This window comes from Dunckerocampus dactyliophorus, chromosome 12, assembly GCF_027744805.1.
Source record: "Dunckerocampus dactyliophorus isolate RoL2022-P2 chromosome 12, RoL_Ddac_1.1, whole genome shotgun sequence".
Lineage (NCBI taxonomy): Eukaryota > Metazoa > Chordata > Actinopteri > Syngnathiformes > Syngnathidae > Dunckerocampus > Dunckerocampus dactyliophorus.
Genome location: NC_072830.1, coordinates 4,882,415 through 4,905,310, shown reverse-complemented (window position 1 = coordinate 4,905,310; position 22,896 = coordinate 4,882,415). Strand labels below are relative to the sequence as shown.

The 22,896-nt window shown below is 42.6% G+C and overlaps 1 protein-coding gene across 1 annotated transcript in view; it reads right to left on the bottom strand.

Moving 5' to 3' along the window:
* Positions 1-4,333: 4,333 nt before the first annotated feature.
* The window catches only part of LOC129190858 (LHFPL tetraspan subfamily member 6 protein), a 75,865-nt gene continuing 57,302 nt past the window's right edge, over positions 4,334-22,896 (bottom strand). The window contains exons 3-4 of the mRNA XM_054793526.1: positions 7,503-7,601; positions 4,334-5,438 (exon numbers count right to left, since the gene is read on the bottom strand). Coding sequence (XP_054649501.1) covers positions 5,320-5,438; positions 7,503-7,601 — 218 coding nt within the window. The 3' untranslated portion in view covers positions 4,334-5,319. The remainder of the gene's footprint in view (positions 5,439-7,502; positions 7,602-22,896) is intronic.

Here is a 22,896-nt window from a genome sequence, read left to right as displayed (position 1 = left end):
TATTTTCCCAAAGGTCTTGGGGATCATCAGGAGTTTTCTGGCAAAATTGAGACGAGCCTTAATGTTCTTTTTGTTTAGCAGTGGTTTTGGTCTTGGAACTCTACCATGCAGGCTGTTTTTGCTCAGTGTCTTTCTTATGGTGGAGTCATGAACACTGACCTCAACGGAGGCAAGTGAGGCCTGCAGTTCTTTGGATGTTGTTGTGGGGTCTTTTGTGACCTCTTGGATGAGTGGTCGCTGCGCTCTTGGGGTCATTTTGGTTGGCCGACCACTCCTGGGAAGGATCACCACTGTTCACTGTGCTTCGCTGGAGTCCCAAAGCTTTAGAAATGGCTTTATAACCTTTTGCACACTGATAGATCTTAATTACTTTCTCTCTGGGGGGCGGGGGTTGGCTTTTTTTCTCCCTTAATAATAAAAAAAATATTTATTTAAAAAGTGCGTTTTGTGTTCAGTTGTGTTGTCATTGACTAATATTTAAAGTGTGACAAACCTGCAAAAAAAAGAAGAAATCAGGAAGAGAGCAAACACTTTTTAACACCACTGTGTTGTCTTTTAGTCAAGTCTCAAGGCTCCATAGCGAGCCTTCACTTGGCGCTTGTTTTAATGGGTTCTCATCATGCCAGAAAGCATCCATATCAATAATGCAATATCATCCATGCAGCCTAGTGTCAAAGGAGAACAAAGACTAGCTGGGGGTAATAATTATCTTCAGCTATAGTCCTGTTGGGGAAAGAAGATAATTAGAAAGAATGAAATGATGGATCCAACTGACTGCCAAGATACACTCATTCCTTCCATGCAATCAATGCTAATGTTGTCCACCAGTATTTGTCATTGAGGTATACGTATGGTAGATTATTTCACCTGTTCATCTGCTATTAGGTAGGAATTCATCAAAGTTACATCGGCAACTTGTGGCCTGGCATGCACACTGCCAGGCTAGTGTATCAAAGTACGATGGATCTTTAGAAGTTCAACATGAGGAGAGTCTCTTACAATTTTACCTGGCAGAGCAAATCTGTTAGCATGTCAGGGCATCTAGATCAATACTATCTGCACTAATGGCTGGATAGGACAAAATATATATATATATATCACGCCTTCACTTTATTGCATTTAAAAAAAATTACTTAATTGATAAACAATCGCTGTTTTGTGGTTGACTGCGGCCTATCACTGGTAAAAAAAAAAAGCATTTTTAAGCCCATTTTACATATTCTTGGCCTAAATTAAGCATTTTCAATCAGCATTAAACAGCTAAATGAAGTAAAATCCAAATACAGTATAAGGCATTCAAATACACTAAATGTAATATTCTACACCAGCCACTAGGTGTCACTAGCAACACACACTGGGCAGGCATAATATAACATCTGCCCAGGCTTTTGACGGTTGCTCTGACACCATCGGTATTGGGTCGTCACCAATGCAGAACCTCACATTCTTAAGCTCTCCCTTGACTATTGAGATGCTTCATGACTTATTCGGCTTGATTTTCATCTGAGCCCATCTGATGTTCTCCTGCAACTTTCCAAGACATTTAGTGCAACACAGACGAGTACAAGTCTTATTTATGTCTTATTTTGGGTCTACTACTATTTATGTCTACTATATTGGGTAATAAAAGTGTAAACGTGACTATAAGGGTGTTATTTCACATCTAGAGGGCTATAATAATGTTTAAAAAAATTCTTAAGAAGTTGTGAACCAGTCTAACTATGAAAATATTTCATTTATAAACAAGGAATCCTACTTCATGGAAATTCACTCATCACAGTTGTATGTAGAACCAATTAAGCGCCATAAACAAGGGATTACTGTACAGTTTTAAAACAATTCAAAAGGCATATAAATGTATCTAAGGAAACATAACATAAATCAGGCTATAAAGACCCCTTTACGCTCATTAAGAAGCCGATTTAAAACAATCATTGAAGGATAAGCAACTCCAGAGTAATTTACACTTACCATTCTGTGTTCTGAAGGTGATCAATCGTCATCGTCATGTCTTAAGGCGTATGTTCCGCAAGTTCTCTATTTCATCTCCAAATGTTTCTCCCTTCTAAACTATTGACACATTGCTCATATCCTGGCTATAATCACTGCAAACATCCTCTGTCTCGTACACCGCCATGTTTGTTTACCTGAGTGATCGTACACCGATGACGTCACCTCCGGAAATGAGACTGAACAGCGAGAGCTAGTTCGTCATGGCTGGCGCCATCATCTATAAATGTCATTTTGGCAAGTTTACCGCTCGCTTTCAAGAATGGAACAATGTAGAACATGATTACAAACAATATACAACATAGTTGAGCAAAGTTGATAAATCATGTCAGGGACCCTTTAACCCCTAAAAGTGAGCCTTTTTAAAGACTTTAAAAAGTGACTTTTTTAACGATGCTAATGTCACCTGTCATCTCCCTCACTCGTTTGCTCCACGTTTGAGAGAAAAGGCGCTTAAATGCTTGCCTTTGAAGCTGCGTCTTTTTGTGATGTCCTTCGAAGGAGTGTCACAAGACAAGACGATGCACGAGATTGGATCTACGAGAGCGAGACGAGAGTTTAACATTTAACAAAAGTACAATGAAAAAATATATGACACTATAATACAATCACACTCTTACACTCTTGTGCACTCTGTGTGTATGCCAGCGGGCCCGCCGCCACCCACCGAGAGAAAGAGACTGTATGACTGACAAAAGGGCCCACCACGATTGGTTTTCGACCAGTCCAGGGTGTGCCCCGCCTCTCGCCTGAAGTCAGCTGAGCTAACATACCCCCGTGACCCTAATGAGGATAAACGGCATAGAAAACGGATGGTTGGATGTGATTATTATCGTCTCAGGCCTAGTGCACACGAGACATTTTTTTCTGAACAAGAAATCCTTTCACATTTCCTTCGTCATGGACATGATACCGCCTATGGCTGGATGATCCCGCACCATGTATACGACCACCCCTTTGTAAACAAGCAGGCTTCACTAAACATCCTAAACTGTAGCCTGGAGCTCTGCCAACTGTCAGTCTGTTTTGTGGTTTTGTTTTACTTCCTTCCTTGTGTGAATGTTTTGACTGCAGCCGCGACCACTCTAGACCTAAACAAGATTTAAAGTGAAGCAGATGTGCTGTTGAACTTCACTGATTAAAAAAAAAAAAAAAATTCCTTCGCCAAGTCGGCAGGGGTGAGAATTTCACGTGTGGTCTTTCCCAGCTTGCAAACGTGCTTTCGCTTTTCAAGAAGCACCGTGACAGCAGACATTCCAGCCTGTTTGGGAATGTTTTGGGAACTCAGATCGCATGGTTCTGGTTCCTCATGATTTAAAGCGCCCCCAACCCCCAAAGCCATGAGGCGTCCCAGCGCCACCGGAAGTGTCAATCAGAGAGGGAATACTGATAGCCAATCACGCTAACACCGGCAGAAAGAGAGTGGGGGAGGGCTGGATGGCCTTTATTTGCGGGGGTGGGGGGTGAGGTCCATTGCCGAGCTGACTTTGCACTTGGAAGGATCTCTGAAGTGGCTAAAAATAGTCAGTGAATGTGAAGTGTGCCAATATGGTCATCACAGTGAAAAAGCCATTCTAGTCGTACTAGTTACGTTACCAGCCTTGTTGCTACAGTATATTGTGGGATATTGTTTAGAAGACATTATGTAAACAAGACATGACTTACGTACTCTGTCTGTGGCAACTTTGACGTTCTTCTTGTCCTTATTTTCCCGTCTACCGGCAGAATAGCATCCTTTTTCAAAATGTGTTTATACTGTACTTTCGAGACAATTGCTTCTTGTGAAGGTGTTCCTGCATAGCAGTCATCAGTGAAATGATCACTGAAAAGAGCAAAACTCGAGGTGGGCGTCCATCTGTCTCTTGTTCTCCGCACTTCCATTTTTGTCTTAAACCTTCCTCTTTTGGAAAAGAAAAACTTACAGTATCACTCAGATACTATGAACATCCAGCAGCAACACAACATTTTGGCATGACTACTATTGTGATGAAAAATATACTGAACCAAGTTGATCATCTACCTCGAGAAGCGTTTGTTTACTCTGCTTTTGCTGAGGTGTCACCCTGATGATGTCGCTTCCAGAAAGAAGCTGAACTGCGAGCTACTTAGTCATGGCTAGTGCCATGAACTATAAATGGCATTTTTGCGAATTTACCGTTTGCTTGCAAAAAATAGCAATGTATAACATAAAAGTTGATAAATCATGTCATGGACCCTTTAAAAGGGCCATTCAGGTGGCAGTGGCATAGGAGGTAAAGCAGGCTGTCCACAAACCAAAAGTTTGGCGATTCAGTCCTCCCGTCTGTTGTGTCCCTGGGCAATATGCTGCCCACACTGCTGTATGAATGTGAATGAATGGTTGGTGCTCGGAGAGGCCGTAGGTGGGAAGCGGCTGTGTATACAGATGTACATTACCATCACCAGCGTGTGAATGAATAATGGTTTAACTTGAGGAGTGCTGTGGGTACTTTGAAAAGTGCTGTATGAAATCTAATGGTCATAAAGTGGAGATTAGAATTTACCAGAAGCAAATGGTGGAGGTAAAGGATGCTCACTTCCTGATCAGAAGGCAAATAAATCCAAGTGGGGAGGTCACAGCATTGACCTCATCGATAAAAGTTATTCAGAGCGCGCCGCCTGTCCTTATCCTCCGTATCGATTGGGAAGAAAAGCTCCCGCGAGGCATCCCATGTGTGCTGAAGAGCTGAAGACCAGGAGGTCATGGGAAAAGCTTTTTAGGAATGTGCTGTGGGCTGCACTCCCACCAACCAAAGCACACAACACACACTTTTCAATAAACATTTATTTACAAATAACAAAACAATGACGTGATTACAAAACAAAGAAAACGTGCTAATGTGATAAAAATACATTATCATTCACAACATATATCTCATCATACTTCCTTCTTTTTGGACCTGCTGGATTTTTTTTGTGGAGATTATTGCATTGGGGGTGGCGTTTTTAAGGCAAGAATGAGGCGCGAGGAAGACACGGGAACACGTCACGTTACGATGAAATGGGTATTATTATGAAGTCTTCATCACGGGGGCGCACGTCACGTCAACATCAAGAAGGAAGACAAAGAGAAAGAGAAGTCGTCTCGTCAAATAAAGGATTAAAAACAGGACTGGTCCTCAGAATAACGTGACGTTTTCAAAGCCGTGCGTGAGTGTGTGTGCGTGTGTGTGTGTGTGTGTGTGTGTGTGTGTGCTGCATTATGAAAGAGTCCCTGCAGTTTGCTGGACGAGTGGTGTCTTTCTGGCCTCCCGTGCCCGAATTAGCACCCAGAGAGCCTCGGACCATCGTTCAGTACGGGTAGTGCTTCTGCTTCTTGCCGGCGAAACATGACATCCAGGTGCACAGCAGCATGGCGCCCGCCGCTCCTGCCCCCGTGCAGTAATAAGCCCAGCCGATCTGGCAGGAACCTGCAGACGCAACATTGGACCTTTTAGTTGATGGACAGTCAGGACATTTGTGATGCCTTCCAAGGGTTGTGGTCAAAATGCTTTGGAAGACATGCTAGTAATACAAAGACTCATAAGCAATTAATTGCTAAGTCCCTGCAAAGATGTTTTTGCTTGATGGCGACCATATTTTTCAACCAATCTTGCTTAAATTTTACACACGTGTGCTTGTCAGTCCCCTAAAGATGCATACCAAATTTGGTCGTGACTGGGCGAAACACCCCAACAGTGGGTGTTTTGTAGAGCTATGTGAGAAAGTCATAAGCAGGTTTTCTATGCTCTAAATATGAAAATATTCCATGTATTAATATTGACTCCAGCTTCCCGCAAAATTACTTATCGCAGTCAGAGCTGAAACCAATTAACCGCGATAAACAAGGGACGACTGTATAGTTCTAATTTTGGGTGCATGCTAATTATTGGACTGATTATTATTGGGCCGATATGAGGAAATTATGACATCATACCGATAAATCCGAGAACATTAAAAAAAAAGCTCCGGTAACGGATAATGTAAAAAAAAAAAAAATGCTCCAATGAGGCGAGATTCCTCGTACTGTGCGGGTGAGCAAATCAAGTGCTCCTTTTTTCTCCTGCCTGTTACGTTAACTTCCCCTCAGTAAACAAACATTCACTTTCTAAGGAAGACATTTCGCATGCGAGTTGTACCAAATGATTACCTTTGGAGTTGCAACAATTAATCGACTAATCGATGGTTAATCGATTACCCAATTAATCGACTATTTTGGTAATCATTGAATTGTTTTTTGATTTAAATATGTAAATATCCCCTGATTTCAGCCACTCAAATGTGAATATGTTTTAATTTCCTTAGTCATCCATGAAAGCAGACGTATTATCTTTGTGTTTTAGCCAAAACAATATATTCACACATATCAGCTTTGACTTTGGAAAACAGTGATGGGCATTTTTGCCTCTTTTCTGATAAGCTGCGGACCCAACCACTAACTGTAGGTGTTTGCTTCGTATTCATTTGGTCTATGGCCCAACAGATTACTCCATTCATTGAAACAACAAGCTTCAGATTAATCGACCAAGAAAATGATCATGATTGTGCTTTTGTGTACATTTATTGTTTTACTGATACTATTTGTCAAATATTTTGATTTTTTATTATCTGACATTATTTGTTTGTGAACGTATTTGCTCCATCAGTTCAAATCATCTGCAGTATTTCTGAACAAAGAGGTGGAAATTTAATGTGTTTTTAAAAAAAGTGATTAATCGAAAAAATAATCGACCAATTAATCGGTTATTGAAATAATCTTTCGTTGCGGCCCTACTTACCTGATTAGCCACCTGAAACGCCAGCGCTGCAGCGTTTGAAAAGTACAAAACGTTGGCCAGAGACCTCCGTGGCGTCACACAGGCTGCTCGGAGCGTGTGCCCGAATACAGTGCACCTTGGTGGCTCCTCACACTATACTCTGGCTCTCCTCATAGTAATGATGCGGTAGTAGTAATGTCATGATATTTGATTGGTCAGATCCTAATTTGTTCCAGTCCTTCTGACCTCCAGGTGTGCACAAACTACACTTACATATAAATGAAAAAAAATAGATAGTTCATCGATTATCGGTATTGCTTCAGCTGAAGCAAGTATTGGTTGAAAAAAAAAAAAGATATTGTGCATTTCTAGTTGTAATATTTGTCTATAGATGTGTCTGAATGTTGTCGTTTAGCAGCATATCATCTCGAGTGAAACCAATTTTGTTGACTTTTCTCTCCCACTTTCGTATTTGGATCAGAACCCAGCATCGCTATTTGTGTACATTTTGCTTCAGAATTACAAGTGATCTTGAAAAACACGTTTCACAAGCAACCTCAAAACGGTACTAATTTTTTGAGGTCTCGTCCTCGTCCAGTGAATCGAACCAAAATCTGACAGATGCCTTTTCTTGTTTGCATTCATCACATCTGACACTGTTTAATTCGATTCAGGGAAGCTTCAGCAAAAACAAACAAACGTGCTGCATTTATCATTTTTGTTGATTCCGGTTCTCACCGAGCTGAAACTGGTCCGAACTGTTGTTGCACGTCTGCTGCACTTCCTCGCTGTCCCATCCCAGCGGGTATAGCGCACAGCCAGATCCAATGAGGAGGCCTGAGGAAAAAGAGGAGACGGCTGGTTAGTCATGTACTAGTATAGAGATGTCAGTGTTTCCCATTCGTTTATTTGTGGTGGCCTGCCACAAATGTTGGACATGCGTGTTTGCCCTCGCTCTTAAACACATTATAATGGGACTGTTTTGTCTTCTATCTGATGAACCTATCAAGCTCAGGTAGCGTCAAAGAAAGTCATGTATTGGTTTCACTTTTGCATCTCATAGCACATCGAGGACCACCGAAGTGAGAAATCTTAATGCTCGATGAAACATGACAAAACAGTAGGCTTTCTAGCGGCATATGCTTCGTGGTTGAATACGGCCTATTATTAGTCAAAACATATGCATAGTGAAGCAAATCGAAGCATTGAGTATCGTCAAGCATAAAAATGGCTAAATGAAATAAAATACAAATATGGTAGTCATTCAGAAGACGCATTCAAAGATGTTGTGATCATATGTAGTATTGTACACCGGTCACTAGGTGTCAGTAACGTTACCGTAATGTTGAGTGGGACACACACAAACACTGGACTTGCCGGAACCGCCTTTTATTGCAGGTTTGAATGATCTCACAACAGGCACAATAATCCCTAAGAAAAACCCACGGCAAGCTAAAACTCAACTCTGAACCCCCGACATTACTTCCTGTCTGCTCGCCACTCTTCCCCTTCCCATAGGCCACATTATACCCGGGTATATTTTGGTCGGGGGATAATTTGGCCTGCTACACCGGAAACATGATTGGTTCTGCACATGCATAAGAACTATGTCACTTCTTCCACTCACAATGTTTTACAACAAAGCTTCTGTGATGGCAGTTGGTGTGATATTTTGTAATATTTTTTTTATTTTACAAACATGGTCAATTAGGGTTTCCTTAATGATGCCTATTAAAAGACTTGGCCAGCATGTGGATGGCCTTTATTCACCAACCCTGACCTCATGCAGCACATGCACAGATAGATGCACCACAGGCGTATACGTCATATCCGCTCACTTAAATAACAATATGCATTGCAACAGGAATCAAATATAAATACAGTGGTGTGAAAAAGTGTTTGCCCCCTTCCTGATTTCTTATATTTTTGAATGTTTGTCACACTTTAATATTTAAATTTGTTTGATGATCTGAAACATTTGTCAATGACAACACAAACAACACTAAATGCAGTTTTTAAATGAAAATTGTTGTTATTATTATTATTATTATTATTAAGGGAGAAAAAAATCCAAAGTTACATGGCCCTGTGTGGAAAAAGTGATTGCCCCCTAAAGCTAATAACTGTTTGGGACACCCTTAGCAGCAACAACTGCAATCAAGCCTCTATGCCACTTCTCCTCATTAGGGTCGTGGGGGTATGCTGGAGCCTATCCCAGCTGACTTCGGACGACAGGCACCCTGGACTGGTCGCAGGGCACATGTAGACACACTCACATTCATACCTATGGACAATTTAGAGTCACCAATTAACCTAACGTGCATGTTTTTGGAATGTGGGAGGAAACCGGAGTACCCGGAGAAAACCCACGCACGCACGGGGAGAACATGAAAACTCCACACAGAGATGCCCAATGGAGATTCGAACCCAACGAACCCTTCCCAATCTCCTGACTAGCTGTGTGGCCAACATGCTAACCACTAGACCACCGTGCAGCCCGGTCTTCCAGCATGAAGCGCCTCTTTAAGGTCATGCCACAGCATCTCAATAGGATTCAGGTCAGGACTTGGACTAGGCCACTCCAAAGGCTTCATTTTGTTTTTCTTCAGCCATTCAGAGGTGGACTTGATGGTGTGTTTTGTGTTTTGTATCATTGTCCTGCTGCAGAACCCAAGTTGGTTTTTCAGCTTGAGGTCACGATTTTTGGGCAGACAGCAGAATTCATGGTTTCATTTATCACAGCATCCGATTTCCTCCCACATTCCAAAAACACGCATGTTAGGTTAATTGGCGATTCTAAATTGTCCATAGGTATGAATGTGAGTGTGAATGGTTGTTTGTCTATATGTGCCCTGCCATTGGCTGGCCACCAGTCCAGGGTGTACCCCGCCTCTCGCCCAAAGTCAGCTGGGATAGGCTCCAGCATACCCCCACGACCCTAATGAAGATAAGCAGCATAGAAAATTAATGGACGCATTTATCACAGCAAATCTTCCAGGTCCTGAAGCAGCAAGAGTCCCAGACCATCACACTACCACCACCATATTTCACTGTTGGTTTGATGTTATTTTTCTGAAATGTGTTACTTTTACGCCAGATGTAATGGGACACACACCTTCCAAAAAGTTCAACTTTTGTCTTGTCAGACCATAGTGTATTTTCCCAAAAGTCTTGGGGATCATCACTTTTTCACACAGTACGAAAGACACATGTTGGCCATACGGACGACGCACGAAGACGTACGAAGTGCGTAAGTTTGTCTTGCAACCTGAAAACACGAAAGCGTCTGTAGAGTTTGTTTGACATGACAAAGGACCTCTGCGGCAGAAATCAGCACGTTTTTTGCACGTTGACCTGCCGTAGGAGCCCGTACGACCGGTTGTCACCTCAGCTTTATAGAGCACTTTTCAAAAACTCAAAGACACTTTACACAGTAAAAGCAAACAAATACAAGACAAATACAAAATAGCAAAATAACTTGTTTTCCTCACTTTTTGTCTCCCATAACGTTACCCCTCTCTCCTACAGCGCCACTACAATTACATGCAAATGAATCATGGCCGATTATTTATGCACATTAGACCCCCATCACTGCCGCACATACATTACAGACCCGTGGGAAACACTGGGCGTATACGATTGAAAATGGGGGTTGGTGAACATACTGTAAGATAATAAGCAGCTGAGATATTCGCTAAAGCCCGAGAGGAAGGTGCGTCAGGGAGATCTTCAAGCCAGCCGATCTCTCTTCATAAATTCAAAAAAATGTTTCAGTAACGAGCGAGAAGCAAAGCCTCGGGAGCACTCCTCAGGAGGACTCCTGGGAGATGCGTCCAAGTGCAGCATCTCTGTGCGTTTGTTCCTATTTTTCACGTTTTTATTTGGAAAAAGGTCTACACAAGCTGTCACCTTACCACGTCGCCTCCAGAAGCCACTGACTGCAATCTGACATTTTGGGACAGATGAATTCACATGTCACTGTTACATGTTTTCCTGGTCACTTTGGACCGTGTTTACAGCCACAACTTGGGTAAAAATAAAAAAAAATGGTGAAGGAACGCTTCTGTGTGACAGTTTAAGACCATTCGATGATGCATTAATGACTCCAATGTTTGCCTGCAGCCACGTCCTGACATGTGACACCTGACAGCTGTCTCCTTGTACTCTTGGGGCGGTGAGGACATGACATGGACGCAAGGTAGGAAGACACCACCTCTAAATTCAACAATGAATCCATACGCCGGGGTGAAGTAGGAGTCCATTTCTGTCCCTCATTTCTGGCTCAACTACCTGTATACACCACATGTGCCTCGGATTCATTGGACTGCAAGGTGGTAACCTTTGGGTACATTTATGTGCCCTAACTGTACAAGTCAGGTGTACAAATCCTTTGAGGGACAATGTACCCCAAAACATTCAATAATTTACTGACAAACGGTATTCCCCTTTTACAGAATAAATTAAAAACACGGGGTGTCCTAACTTTTTCCAGCGAGGGCAACACAGTGAAAAATGAAAGTACGCTGTTGTGTTTTTTTTTAAATTAGTATTAATATTTAAACTTTTTTCTTAAATATTTTTGTACATTTTCTTCTTGTAATATTATGACTTTATTCTCAGAATATTTTGACATCATTCACAACCTAATTTTCCAAAAAATACAACTTTATTTTGTGTTTCTCGTATTACATTTTTTGTTTAATATTTCAACTCTTTGCTTATACCATTTTTTTTTCTTTTTTACTTAATTCTGGTAAAATTACAGCTCCCCTGCCCCATTTCTGCTTATACTTGTATTTACTTTATATTTTGACCTTATACACATAACATAACTTTTTCCACAACTTATTCTTACAAAAATCACAACTTTATTTGTTTTTCATAATATTACGACTTCAAAATAAACATATTTTTTCTTTTCAACTTCATGCTGCTAAAATGATGTTATTTTGCGCTCTTAATATTATGTTAGTCATAAAAATAGGACTTTTCAAGTTAGTTTACAACTTTTTTCTTAATATTTTCATTTTATTCTTGTAAAACGATTGCTGATTTTTGCTCCTGTTGTTTTTTAGTATTCTTGTTCAATTATATTTTTGGAATGAGTCGCGCACCAATTAAAAAAAACAGCCGTGGGCACTTCGGACACCCCCCGTTATAAACATAGGGGTGTCCCGATACAACTTTTTCCACTTTGAATCTCATTCCGATATTGCAGCACTGAATATTGGTTGATACTGATACCGGGTGAAAACCGACGTTACTCACCACCGACAGGGGCTCGCTCTTTTCTGATGTAGTTAAGGACTTTTTGTAGGAGATTCCCGTGTAACACTGCTTCAAATGCGCAATGAGGTTGGTCGTATTAAACTGCCCTGGTTCTGTGCCACCATGGGAAACCTATGCATGACAAGTTTGGCACTCAGCTGCAACGTCTTTTTACTTCCACGCAGCCGAGATCACTCTTACTTGTTGCTGCATGGTTAAAACGCTAGCAAACGCTGTGGTTGTCCGGTTGCTCCCGGGCAGACGTGCTGCGGTGGAATCTGCAATCGACTGCTTGTGTCAGAGTGCCAGGATTTGATATGCGGGCCGATGTAATCCAATATTGGGTCTTTTTTTTTGCTGATATCAGCTTGGGACAGCCCGAATAAATACAGTCATCCCTCACCACTTCACGCTTCCAATTTCGTGGCTTCACTCTACAGTATTACAGTGTTCCAAAAATATATTAATAATTCATCGCTGTTTGTGGTTGAATACGGACCATCATAACAATAATGGACTAGAATTTATTCAGCGCTTTTCAAGGCACCCACAGCACTTCACAGTGAAGTGAACCCATTTTTCATTCACTCCTCAGTCACACGCTGGTGGTGGTAATCTACATCTGTACCCTCAGCTGCCCTGGGGTAGTCTGAAGGAAACGTGGCTGCCAAGTCGCATCTATGGCCTCTCTGACCACCACCAAACATTCATTCACATTCATACACCAGTGTGGGCGGCATGGAGACAAGGCGGGTGAAGTGCCTTGCCCAAGGACACAACGACAGTGACTGAGTGGAGGGAGCGAGGATTTTTATCGCATATTGTAAAAATGAAATGAATTGATTAATGAGATGTATGATTACATATTACACTCATTTGCTTCATGCGGATGTTTCGTTCATAAAGTTTAGCATATATTGCCCTACATTTTGGCTTCTTTAATGAATGCATCCCTCGGCAGAAAACGTTTGGATACTCCAGAGGTTAAAGACATGCTTGGATGAGTTTTATGTAGAGGAAGCCCATCAAACACCTGCGGGATGAAGCAGAACAGATGCATACTTTGGAGTGTGTACTTAAAAAAATACAAATAAAAAAGCTTCCGTCACTCCAGCTCAGGATCAAAGTGGTTCCAGGGATTTTCATCCGTGACAACTTAACCGTTTCTCCTTCCCAAATTTCAACTTTGAGCCGAGCGTCACGGGTGGAAAACTGACACGCCGGAGGATTGGATGTAAATCCTCGCACACGCAGCCGACAGGGGAGCAAACACGCACGGCATAATGAGCGTGTGCACGTTCTCATGTGTTACGTAACATGATCAAATGGTCTCTTCATTCAAATTTGCCACAGTAAAGAGTGAAAGGCATGCCAGCCTGCAAATGTATTCCCAATTAATATTTAACAATATCACAGATTCTCTTTCAAGTGCAACGCAGGGCGACATGGAATCAAACTGAATTTCCTTACAGCTCAGGAGAATAAAAAAATATATACTGCGAGACGTTGCTCATCTTACCAGCAAACGGTGATTTCTTCAGGGTTTTTTTTACTTTGATTAAAGCGTGACAAACACAGAAGTGTGTGGCTGCGCTCTGCAACCATCGCATTGTTTCAGCGTCAGGGCACACAAAGAGTTTCACTTTAGGGAGAGACAATCAAACGCCTCTGCTTGGTCTGTTGTTTTCTTTTAAGTGTTGAGTCTTTAGAGTGGCTGGTAAACAATGTCTGCAAAACAAATATACCGCAAAAGACCCACTTCTAGAATGGAAATAGTTAGGCCTGTCACGATAACAAATTTTGCTGGATGATAATTGGCGAACAATTTATTGCCGATAAACGATATTATTGTCATTATTATTGTCAGCATTTTTTTCATGAATGTAATGATCATATATAGCATAATAATGTGAGTACACCGTATCAAAGGCAACACACTTAAATTTCCCAAGAGTATTTAAAGGGTCACTGACAGGATTTATCAACTTTGCTTAACTATGTTATATATTGTTTGTAATCATGTTCCACATTGTTCTTTTTTTTTGTTTTTTTTAAGCGAACTGTAAATTTGCAAAAATGACATTTATAGTTCACGGCGGAAGCCATGACGAACTCGTGTCATTTCCAAAAGTGACGTCATCGGGGTGACACCTCTCAGCTAAAGGTGAGTAAACAAACGCTTCGAGGTAGATGGTCGGCTTCGTTTGGTATATTTTTCATCAAAATAGTAGTCATGCCAAAACCTTGTGTTGCTGCTGGATGTTCACAGTTTCCGAGTGACACTGCAAGTTTGTTTTCTTTTCCAAAAGACCAAGGATTAAGACTAAAATGGATGAAGCAAGTGCAGAGAAGGAGAGACAGATGGGCGCCCACCTCGAGTTCTGTTCTTTGCAATGTTCATTTCACTGAAGACTGCTATGAGGGAAGACTTACAAGCATTTGGCATAAACGCACTTTGGATGCTATAGGATGCTATTCCTGATGTTATTCCTGATGCGCAAACAAAGAACATAATAAAATAAACAAAAAAAAACAACAAAAAAACAATGAAAATAAAATGCACTCTGTCTCTTTTAAGAAAAAGTGCACTTACATAAAAATCACAATCACAATATTTCTAATTTTGAATCAACGTCACTTTCCTTATTGTCTGAATACTGACCAAAAAAGCGGCAAAATAACCCGGAAATAGTGTGAAGTTGTGTGTCAATGCAGACATCAGCTCATTTGCATACACACTTCCATGATTGACATTTAGCAACACTGTGTGTGGAATACGCCGTTTACCTTTAATTGGGTGAAACGCTTTGCGGGGGTTTGGGCAACGTACATGTTTGGGATGCAGCAAAATGCGTTTGGTGCGCAATAAGAATCACTGAAAAGTTTTGTATTATTTATTTCTTTGCCTTTGTCACAAACCTTTTCCATGTCACAAAATGACGCCGCACAAACGGGCTGGAATTGACATCAGATGGATTTTTATACACAACAGGCACCAAGAAGGTATTCAACAATGTTTCTTCGATATGTTAGTTTTTGCTTTTGATACGGTGTACTCACATCGTTATGCCACATTATCATCATTACATTCATGAAAAAAATGCTCTCAAAATAATTCTGACAATAATATTGTTTCTCGGCAATAATTTGTAGGACAATTATCGTCCAGCAAAATGTGTTATCATGACAGGCCTACATATGAGCGTGTGAACATCCCTCCTCCTTCACTTCCCAGATGAGCTCCTTCGCATGTTTTGCAATAAAACAACACAAACAACACAACAAACGGTTAAAAAACACAACTTTTCTAGCCCTTGTAACCCCCCTCTGCTTTGTATCACAGCTTTGCCTTCCTGAAGCTAACGTGACATAGTACTTATGATTACCGTATTGACCCGTACAGTGTATCGCTAGAAAGCGACGACTCTCTCGCTTCGGAAAGCACAGGAATAATTTTGATAGTTCAAGACTTTCTTAAATGGAAAAAAATGATTTGTAAACAGATAAAAAGCTTAACAGGTCCGCATACGGCCTGGAGGCGTTTTTAGTCATTTGTTCATCCGCAGCGCTGCTTTTTTTGTTGCTCGTGTCTCGTCCACGGTGGTTCTTCTGAATCCAAAGTACCCGTTTGGCTTTGGTGGCGTGACGCCCTCCACTTTCTGAGAAGGTCAAGTGCTGTTCAGTCAACAAGAGTCCTGGAAGGTCTGTTTGTTTGCTTTTTTCTTTCCGTGGACCAGCACTGTTTGTCAAACCTCCAGCCCATTTTGGAGTCTTGTCTCGGGTTGCCATGACAGCCGGCTGATGTCTGGAGGCTGAAGCGAGAGCAGAACCCAAGAAGCCGGACAACTTCTTCTCATATTGAGTTTCAATTGATCTCCATTATCAGAGGGACTATCTCCAGCCTTAATGGCTTCTCTGAAAGCTGCGCCATGAACTGGGAGGTGCTTCAATAAATGGACTCCAACAAGCCCCCAATCAAATCTGCTTAACACAGTCATGTTTCTTTTTTGCCTCCCGATTTCATCACCATCACCTCACTATTCAAATCACATTTCAGCCCAAAGAGAAGGTCTTTATTCCATTCCCGCTCTTCATTCCTCGTCCCTTTTTTGTGTTTGCTACCTGATTGAAAAACTCTCCTTTTCATGGCCTGCTGCCTCTTGTCAAAAGCAAGGGCCTGCCGCTCACAGTCACACATTTCTTTGCCTAACTTCATGCTCTACCGACAGTACCTTTCAAGGTCGTCGCTGGACAAGGAGAAAAGGATTTGCCCGCGAGGCTGCAGAGAATTTGGAGCGTCAGGGGAATTTCAGCACCGATGTGCCTGAATGGGTCGCAGTCATTTAGGAGGAATTTAGGGGCCTGAAAACACACTTGGAATAAAATACTTAATTCAACTTCTAATTGGAAGACTTAGACAAAAGTTTTGGGTCATTCCACCGACAGGAAGTGAAAAGGGAAGACAACATGGAGTGCGGGAGCTTTCTCCAAGATATCGGAGGGTGTCTGTGGGAATTTTTTTGGCCATTTGTGCCCTCAGAGATCGGGCCTGCTGGCTGATGGCGTCGTATGTGGGTGGGGGCGTGGCCAGCTCACCAAGTAATCCCTACTTTAGCGCTGGTAATTGGTTCCAGAAGAACCACGTGTCTGAGATCATGACGTTGCACTTTTATTGCTAGATAATATATTCTGTACTCATGCATGCTCAGCCACACACAAATAGTGTTTGGAGGACAAGACATCATTAATATCGTGACCACAAGAGAACAAAATTGTTCATTGACACTTGAAAAAGTTAGTATGTACCCCATGAACGTGATATCCACTTCCCCGTGGGACAAAAACGAGCTCCGAACTTACTGCATTGCTTGCTTGTTTTAAAAACAAAATGTCACTGTGCTAAAAGGTCACATGGAGTCCGAGGATGAGAAGCTAGGCGGATAATTCTAGCTAGCTAGCTAGCTAGCTAGCTGCCGCCAGTGACAGCTCGGCAACGCGTGTAAACAAAGATGCAAGAAAAGTCAAACAGCAATAGGTTTGATAAGGGAGTGATCAAACACGCTGGCATGGATTGGTGGAGTCTGTGTCAAGCTGTCAAACTGAAACCATAGAGGTTTTTCAGATTAGCTTGATTGTCGCGGCAATACGAGACAAAGTGCGGCCCTCGTCAACTCAATACGGGTGTTGGAAACCCCATGTGACACAGCACACATGTAGGGTTTGCTGCCGTACGCTGATCATTTTTGGTGATAGGCTTTGAAAGGCATTTATCGCTATACGCCGATCACGTGTTTTTTACGGAAATCAGCCGATACTAATCGGTGGCCAATCGATCGGAGCATGCCTAGTATTAATCACTGATATGAAACATCATCCTAAACTGGCTCCTCTCCATGTGAAGGAGCAGCAGCTCTACTCTGAGCCCCTCCCAGATGACTGAACTCCTCACCCTACCTCTTAGGGTGAGTCCAACCATCCTACGGAGGAAACTCATTTCAGCCGCTTCTGTCCGTGATCTCATTCTTTCGGTCACGACCCAAAGCTCATGACCACAGGTGAGGGTGGGAACATAGGTGGACTGGTAAATTGAGAGCTTTGCCGCAGACGCTGCACCAATCTGGTGCCTCACGCTCCAACCTTCCCTCACTCGTGAACAAGACCCGGAGGTACTTGAACTCCTCCACCTGGGGCAGGACCTCATTCCAAACCCAGAGGGAGCAATCCAACCTTTTCTGACTGAGAATCACGGCCTCGGATTTGGAGGTGCAGAGTCTCATCCCAGAAGCTTCACACCGCAAACCGTCCCAGTAAACACTGAAGGTCACCGACCAATGAGGCCATCAGGACCACATTGTCTGCAAATAGCAGAGATGATATCTTAAGGTCCCTGAACTGGACTTTGTCCATAAAAATTATGAACGGAATCGGTGACAGGGCAGCCTTGGTGGAGGCCAACGTTCACTGGAAACAGGCTCGACCTACTGCCGGCAATGCGATCGTACAAGGACCGAATGGCACGTAGTAGCATGCCACCAATCCCATACTCCTGGAGTACCCCCCACAGGACACCGAGGGACACGGTCGAATGCCTTTTCCAGGTCTGCAAAGCACATGTAGACTGGTTGGGCAAACTCCCATGTGCCCTACAGTACCCTTGCAAGGGTGTAGAGCTGGTCCAGTGTTTCGTAACCGGGACAAAAACCACATTGCACCTCCTGTAGGTGAGGTTCGACTAATGGTTAACAATGTGAAACAACAAATGGGTAGGTATGTATGTATGTATGTATATATATATATATATATATATATACACACACACACACACACACACACACGTATATATTAGACTAAAGTCATCCAAGCATGCTTGTATGGACCTTGCTTTGTGCACTGAGAGTCGGGAAAGTGTTCTTACAAAGCATCCATTTGTATAGAAATACGATTCAAGAGCTCTAGTTCAACATTTGATTGATATGTCATTGACTGGAGGTGTATTAGTGTCATCAACATGGATCACACTGAAGTGTCCCATTAAGCAGATTCATGCTTTTGCATGTCTGGAATTCTGTCATTGTGTACTTTTTCAGAGCACGGTTCAAATTTGGCAGTGTTTCAGCCTCCAACGTGTCCGCATGTGGAGACATGTTTCCTGCGCGCATCTCCATCTTTCAAACGGCGCTCTTTGATTCACAGGAAGTCAACCCGCACGTTTAAGAGAGGCTTACCGCACCCGCAGCGAGCGCTTCTGCTGGCCCCGCCTCTGCTTGCATGGAAGCCCGACAGGGATCTCGAGATGCACTCCAAGCATCCCATTGGACACTGAGTGTGGAAGCGAGGGAATGAAGGGACTTCTGAGCAAAGCTGGTAAGTGTGAGCCTTATACCTGACTGGAGTGTTTTTACAGACAAATACCTTGCAAAGTGTTCCCCTTTTACCAAAACTAGCTTGTAATCTGTTGTTGTTGTGGACATTCCACCCATTCTTTCCCACGTAGTCAGTGGCATTGTAAGGTAACTACAACTAAACAAAAACACTCTCATGTCCATTTATCTCAGGTTTAAGCCAATAAAGAAATTACAGCTGCCCCTCCAAACAAACCTTCAAATATAGTTACACATTTAACCCTTAGGTCCCAAAACGGCCCCTCTCATAAAAGTGTAATAAAACCGTATTAAATAAATAAAATCACACATAAAACCTGTTTTCCATTTATTTTCAGTGTAGAGGCTGAAATTTGTGGAACATTTGTGTGGGGAAGTATTTCCCCAGCGGACTGCTCAGTCACGGCAGGAAAACTCCTAGGGCGCGTGAATGGAAGCTAGCTTGGTTAGCTGAGTTTAGCAGAGCATGCTAGTGCGGCTGAGCGTGAGCGACTCAGGCTTTATGAGTGTGATTACACCGTGTTGTCTTTTACCACTTGCTAATGTAAGCGAGCATTTTACGATTCCCGCCAATGTCTATGCTTGTGTCGACCGTCAGCAGACATTCTCAACACACACAATACACTTCCGGCTTTCAAAATAAGTCATGAGAATAGCATGACAGTAATCCCTCGCCACTTCAAATTTTGCGGCTTCACTCTCACGGTTTTTCAAAATTCATGAACACATCATTCTGTTTCGTGGGTCAATACAGCCTATTAGTGAAAAGTATGCACGTTTAAGCAAATTGTACATATTTTTTGCATAAATGAAGCATTTTCAAGCATGAACATACAACAGTGAAGTAAAATACAAATATAAGGCCTTCAGAGGATTCATTTAAAGACGTGATGATATGTAGTATTCTACACTGGTCACTAGGTGTCAGTAATGTTACTGTAATGTTGGGTGAGACAAGCACCAGACTTAATGGGCGGTACGACGGCTTTTATTACAGGTGTGATTGATCTCACAATAGGCACAATAATCCCTAACATGGGATACTGTTGCGGCGGCAGTAACACATGCCAAGCTAAAACTCTGAAACCCTGACATCACTTCCTGAATCAACAGCACCTCTGTTGGTGGGCGTCAAGTGGTGCACTCAATTTTGCATCAAAGACAATTGAATTCAACATAATTCTCATCAATCAATCAATGGACTATTATCCCAAACAAACATAACCTCCTGCCCAAAGGGAGTAGTTTAAGTACCTTGGGTCTTGTTCACGAGTGAGGGAAAGATGGAACGAGAGATGGAAAGGCGGATCGGTGCACGTCATCACACTGCAGTGATGCAGACTCAGAAAGGCCGAAAGGCAAAGCTCGATTTACCGGTCAATCTACGTTCCGACTCCCACCTATGGTCATGAGCTTGGGTGGTAACAGAAAGGACAAGATGGCGGGTACAAGCTGCTGAAATGAGTTTTCTCCGTTGGGTGGCTGAGCTCACTCCCTTAGAGATAAGCACTCTCATCCGGGAGAAGCTTGGAGTGGAACCACTGCTCCTCCGCAGTGAAAAGAGCCAGATGAGGTGGATCTGGCATCTGGTCAGGATGCCTCCCGGACGCCTCCCTGGGGATGTGTTCAGGGCACGTCCGACCGGTAGGAGGCCTCGGGGAAGACCCAGGGCATGTTGGAGAAACTATGACTCAACTGGACTGGGAATACCTCTGGATCCGCCGGGAGAAGCTGGACGAAGTAGCCGGGGAGAGGGAAGTCTGGGCTTCCCAACTTAGGCTTAGGCCCCCGCGACCAGACCTCGAATAAGCAGGAGAAGATGGATGGACGGATAAACGTAACCCATGATACAGACCAGGAAGTAAGGAAGATCAGAATGCGTTTGTCTCATCTCGCCTTGTTTTCTTTCAAATTTTAGATTTTTCCTTGATTCCTAGATTACGAGTAAGCAAATACTTTAAACTGCTGCATTGTGCAGCGCAGGTTTTTCATTTTTCCCATTCCCCTGCAGCACAGGCTCATTTTAACACACGTCAATGGCCTCGCTTGGTGCCGGGAGCAGCTTGTCTTCTATTGATCCATTTCAGTGTTGCTGCTTACAAGCTTTCTGTCATGCTAACCGCATCGCTCATTTGTCACACAGTTCCACACTACGGATGCTAATTAATAAACAACAATCACGACAGGAAAATGAATTTGTGGTTCGTTAGGCAGACGCACCAGTTCCTTAGCTGGTGACAGCATGGCAGTGGACACGGGAAGCAATGATTGGACAGACTTTGGGACAGAGGAGAAGTGAAGCAGACAACTTTATGTTCGGGCTGCAGCTAACGATTATTTTAATAACCGGTTCATCGGTGAATCGGATTTAAAAAGAAACACGCATTTTTAATTTCCGCCTCTTCGCAGCAATCCCTTTAAGAACGCATGAATGGACTTTTCCCCTCACCCAAAATCATAGCAAAGAGGGCGAGGAAGAGGAATTTCTCCAACACTGAAATTGAGAAATATATATATATATATATATATAAAAATCAATTGACAAACATCACAAACCCTCTACTGCAAATCAACAAGTCACTGGCACAGACTGCTACATGTGCATCACCAATAAATAAATAAGAAATAGCAGTAATATCAGTGCTGGACAGGCACAGCCGTAGCTATTTGTAGTTTCACTGTTCCACCACTAGGTTTTGTGTGTACGCATGGAAAGAGTTGTGCATAAATGTACGCATTTTCCTACGCACAAATACAAGTGGATAAGTCCCATACACTGCGTGGGAATGTTCTTACGCATGCTCTATCCACACATCTCTGCAGTGGTTTGCTTCGCAGGTTAGCAGAAAGAGGCAAAAATGGCGATTGCTCTTTTCCAAAGTCAAAGCTGATGTGTGTGACTATCTTGTTTTGTCTGAAACACGAAGATAACAGGTCTGCTTTCGTGGATGACTAAGGACATTTAAAAATAGTCACATTTGACAGACTGAAATCAGGATATTTACAGTACATTTTTAAATGAAACAATGAATCGATTACCGAAATTGTTGTTGATGAATTAGATAATTGATTAATCATCGATTCATTGCAGCTCTACTTTACATCAAGCTTGGGTCATCACATTACAGGAATGCAGGACCATGCAATGAAGGCAATGAAGGACAGACAGTGAATGACAAACAATGAAGGACGGAGATTCTGACTTGCCAAGTGCTCTGAGGCCCTGTCAACAAGGGAACGTTCCTGGGATTTTTTTGTTTCTTTTGGTGGGTTGAAAAAAATGTGCATCTACATCATGCCGGATTAGTAAATAGTTGCATCCAGACGGAAACGGACCATTGGTGAAAAGGATGTAATAGACAAGGCACACCTACGTGTGGCGCTGTGAACATGCACACGGAACCACGTTACACACCAAACTATACAAGAAGAAAGAACGCATGCACATAAGTCCGTCGTCTTCCGCTTTCCAAGGCTCATGTAGACTTAGGAGAAGTAGAATCACTTCTGCGAGTATTTTTTGAGAAAAAGACAACAAAATATCAGGAGAATGTCGACTGGGGTGAGTCATGTCTGTCAACATATTCTGATATTATGTTGGCTTATCATCAAAGCTCACTTCCGGTCATGTGACGGCAACGGGGTGGAGACAGGTTTGTAACGTCATCTTTTCTGAAAAACAGCGGTTGGGCTGTCTGCGCGAAAACGACAAGCTGGGGTTCTGGAAGCCGTTTCAGGGCATCCAGAACGCCGTGTCCGTGTGGATGAGAGGCTGAAACCATAAAATACTTTGCTGTTTTGATCTGAAAACGTTTCCGTGTGGATAGCCCCTTATATATCTTCCACAGAACAGGTGGACGTCAGACTTGACTAACAGCCAACTATTGCTTCTATGCCATGTCAGGTGTACACAGACTTTAACCGTGTATGTCAAGGCATGTACGTTCAACAGAGAGCTGTTCTTTCACTCAGATTTCACTTTG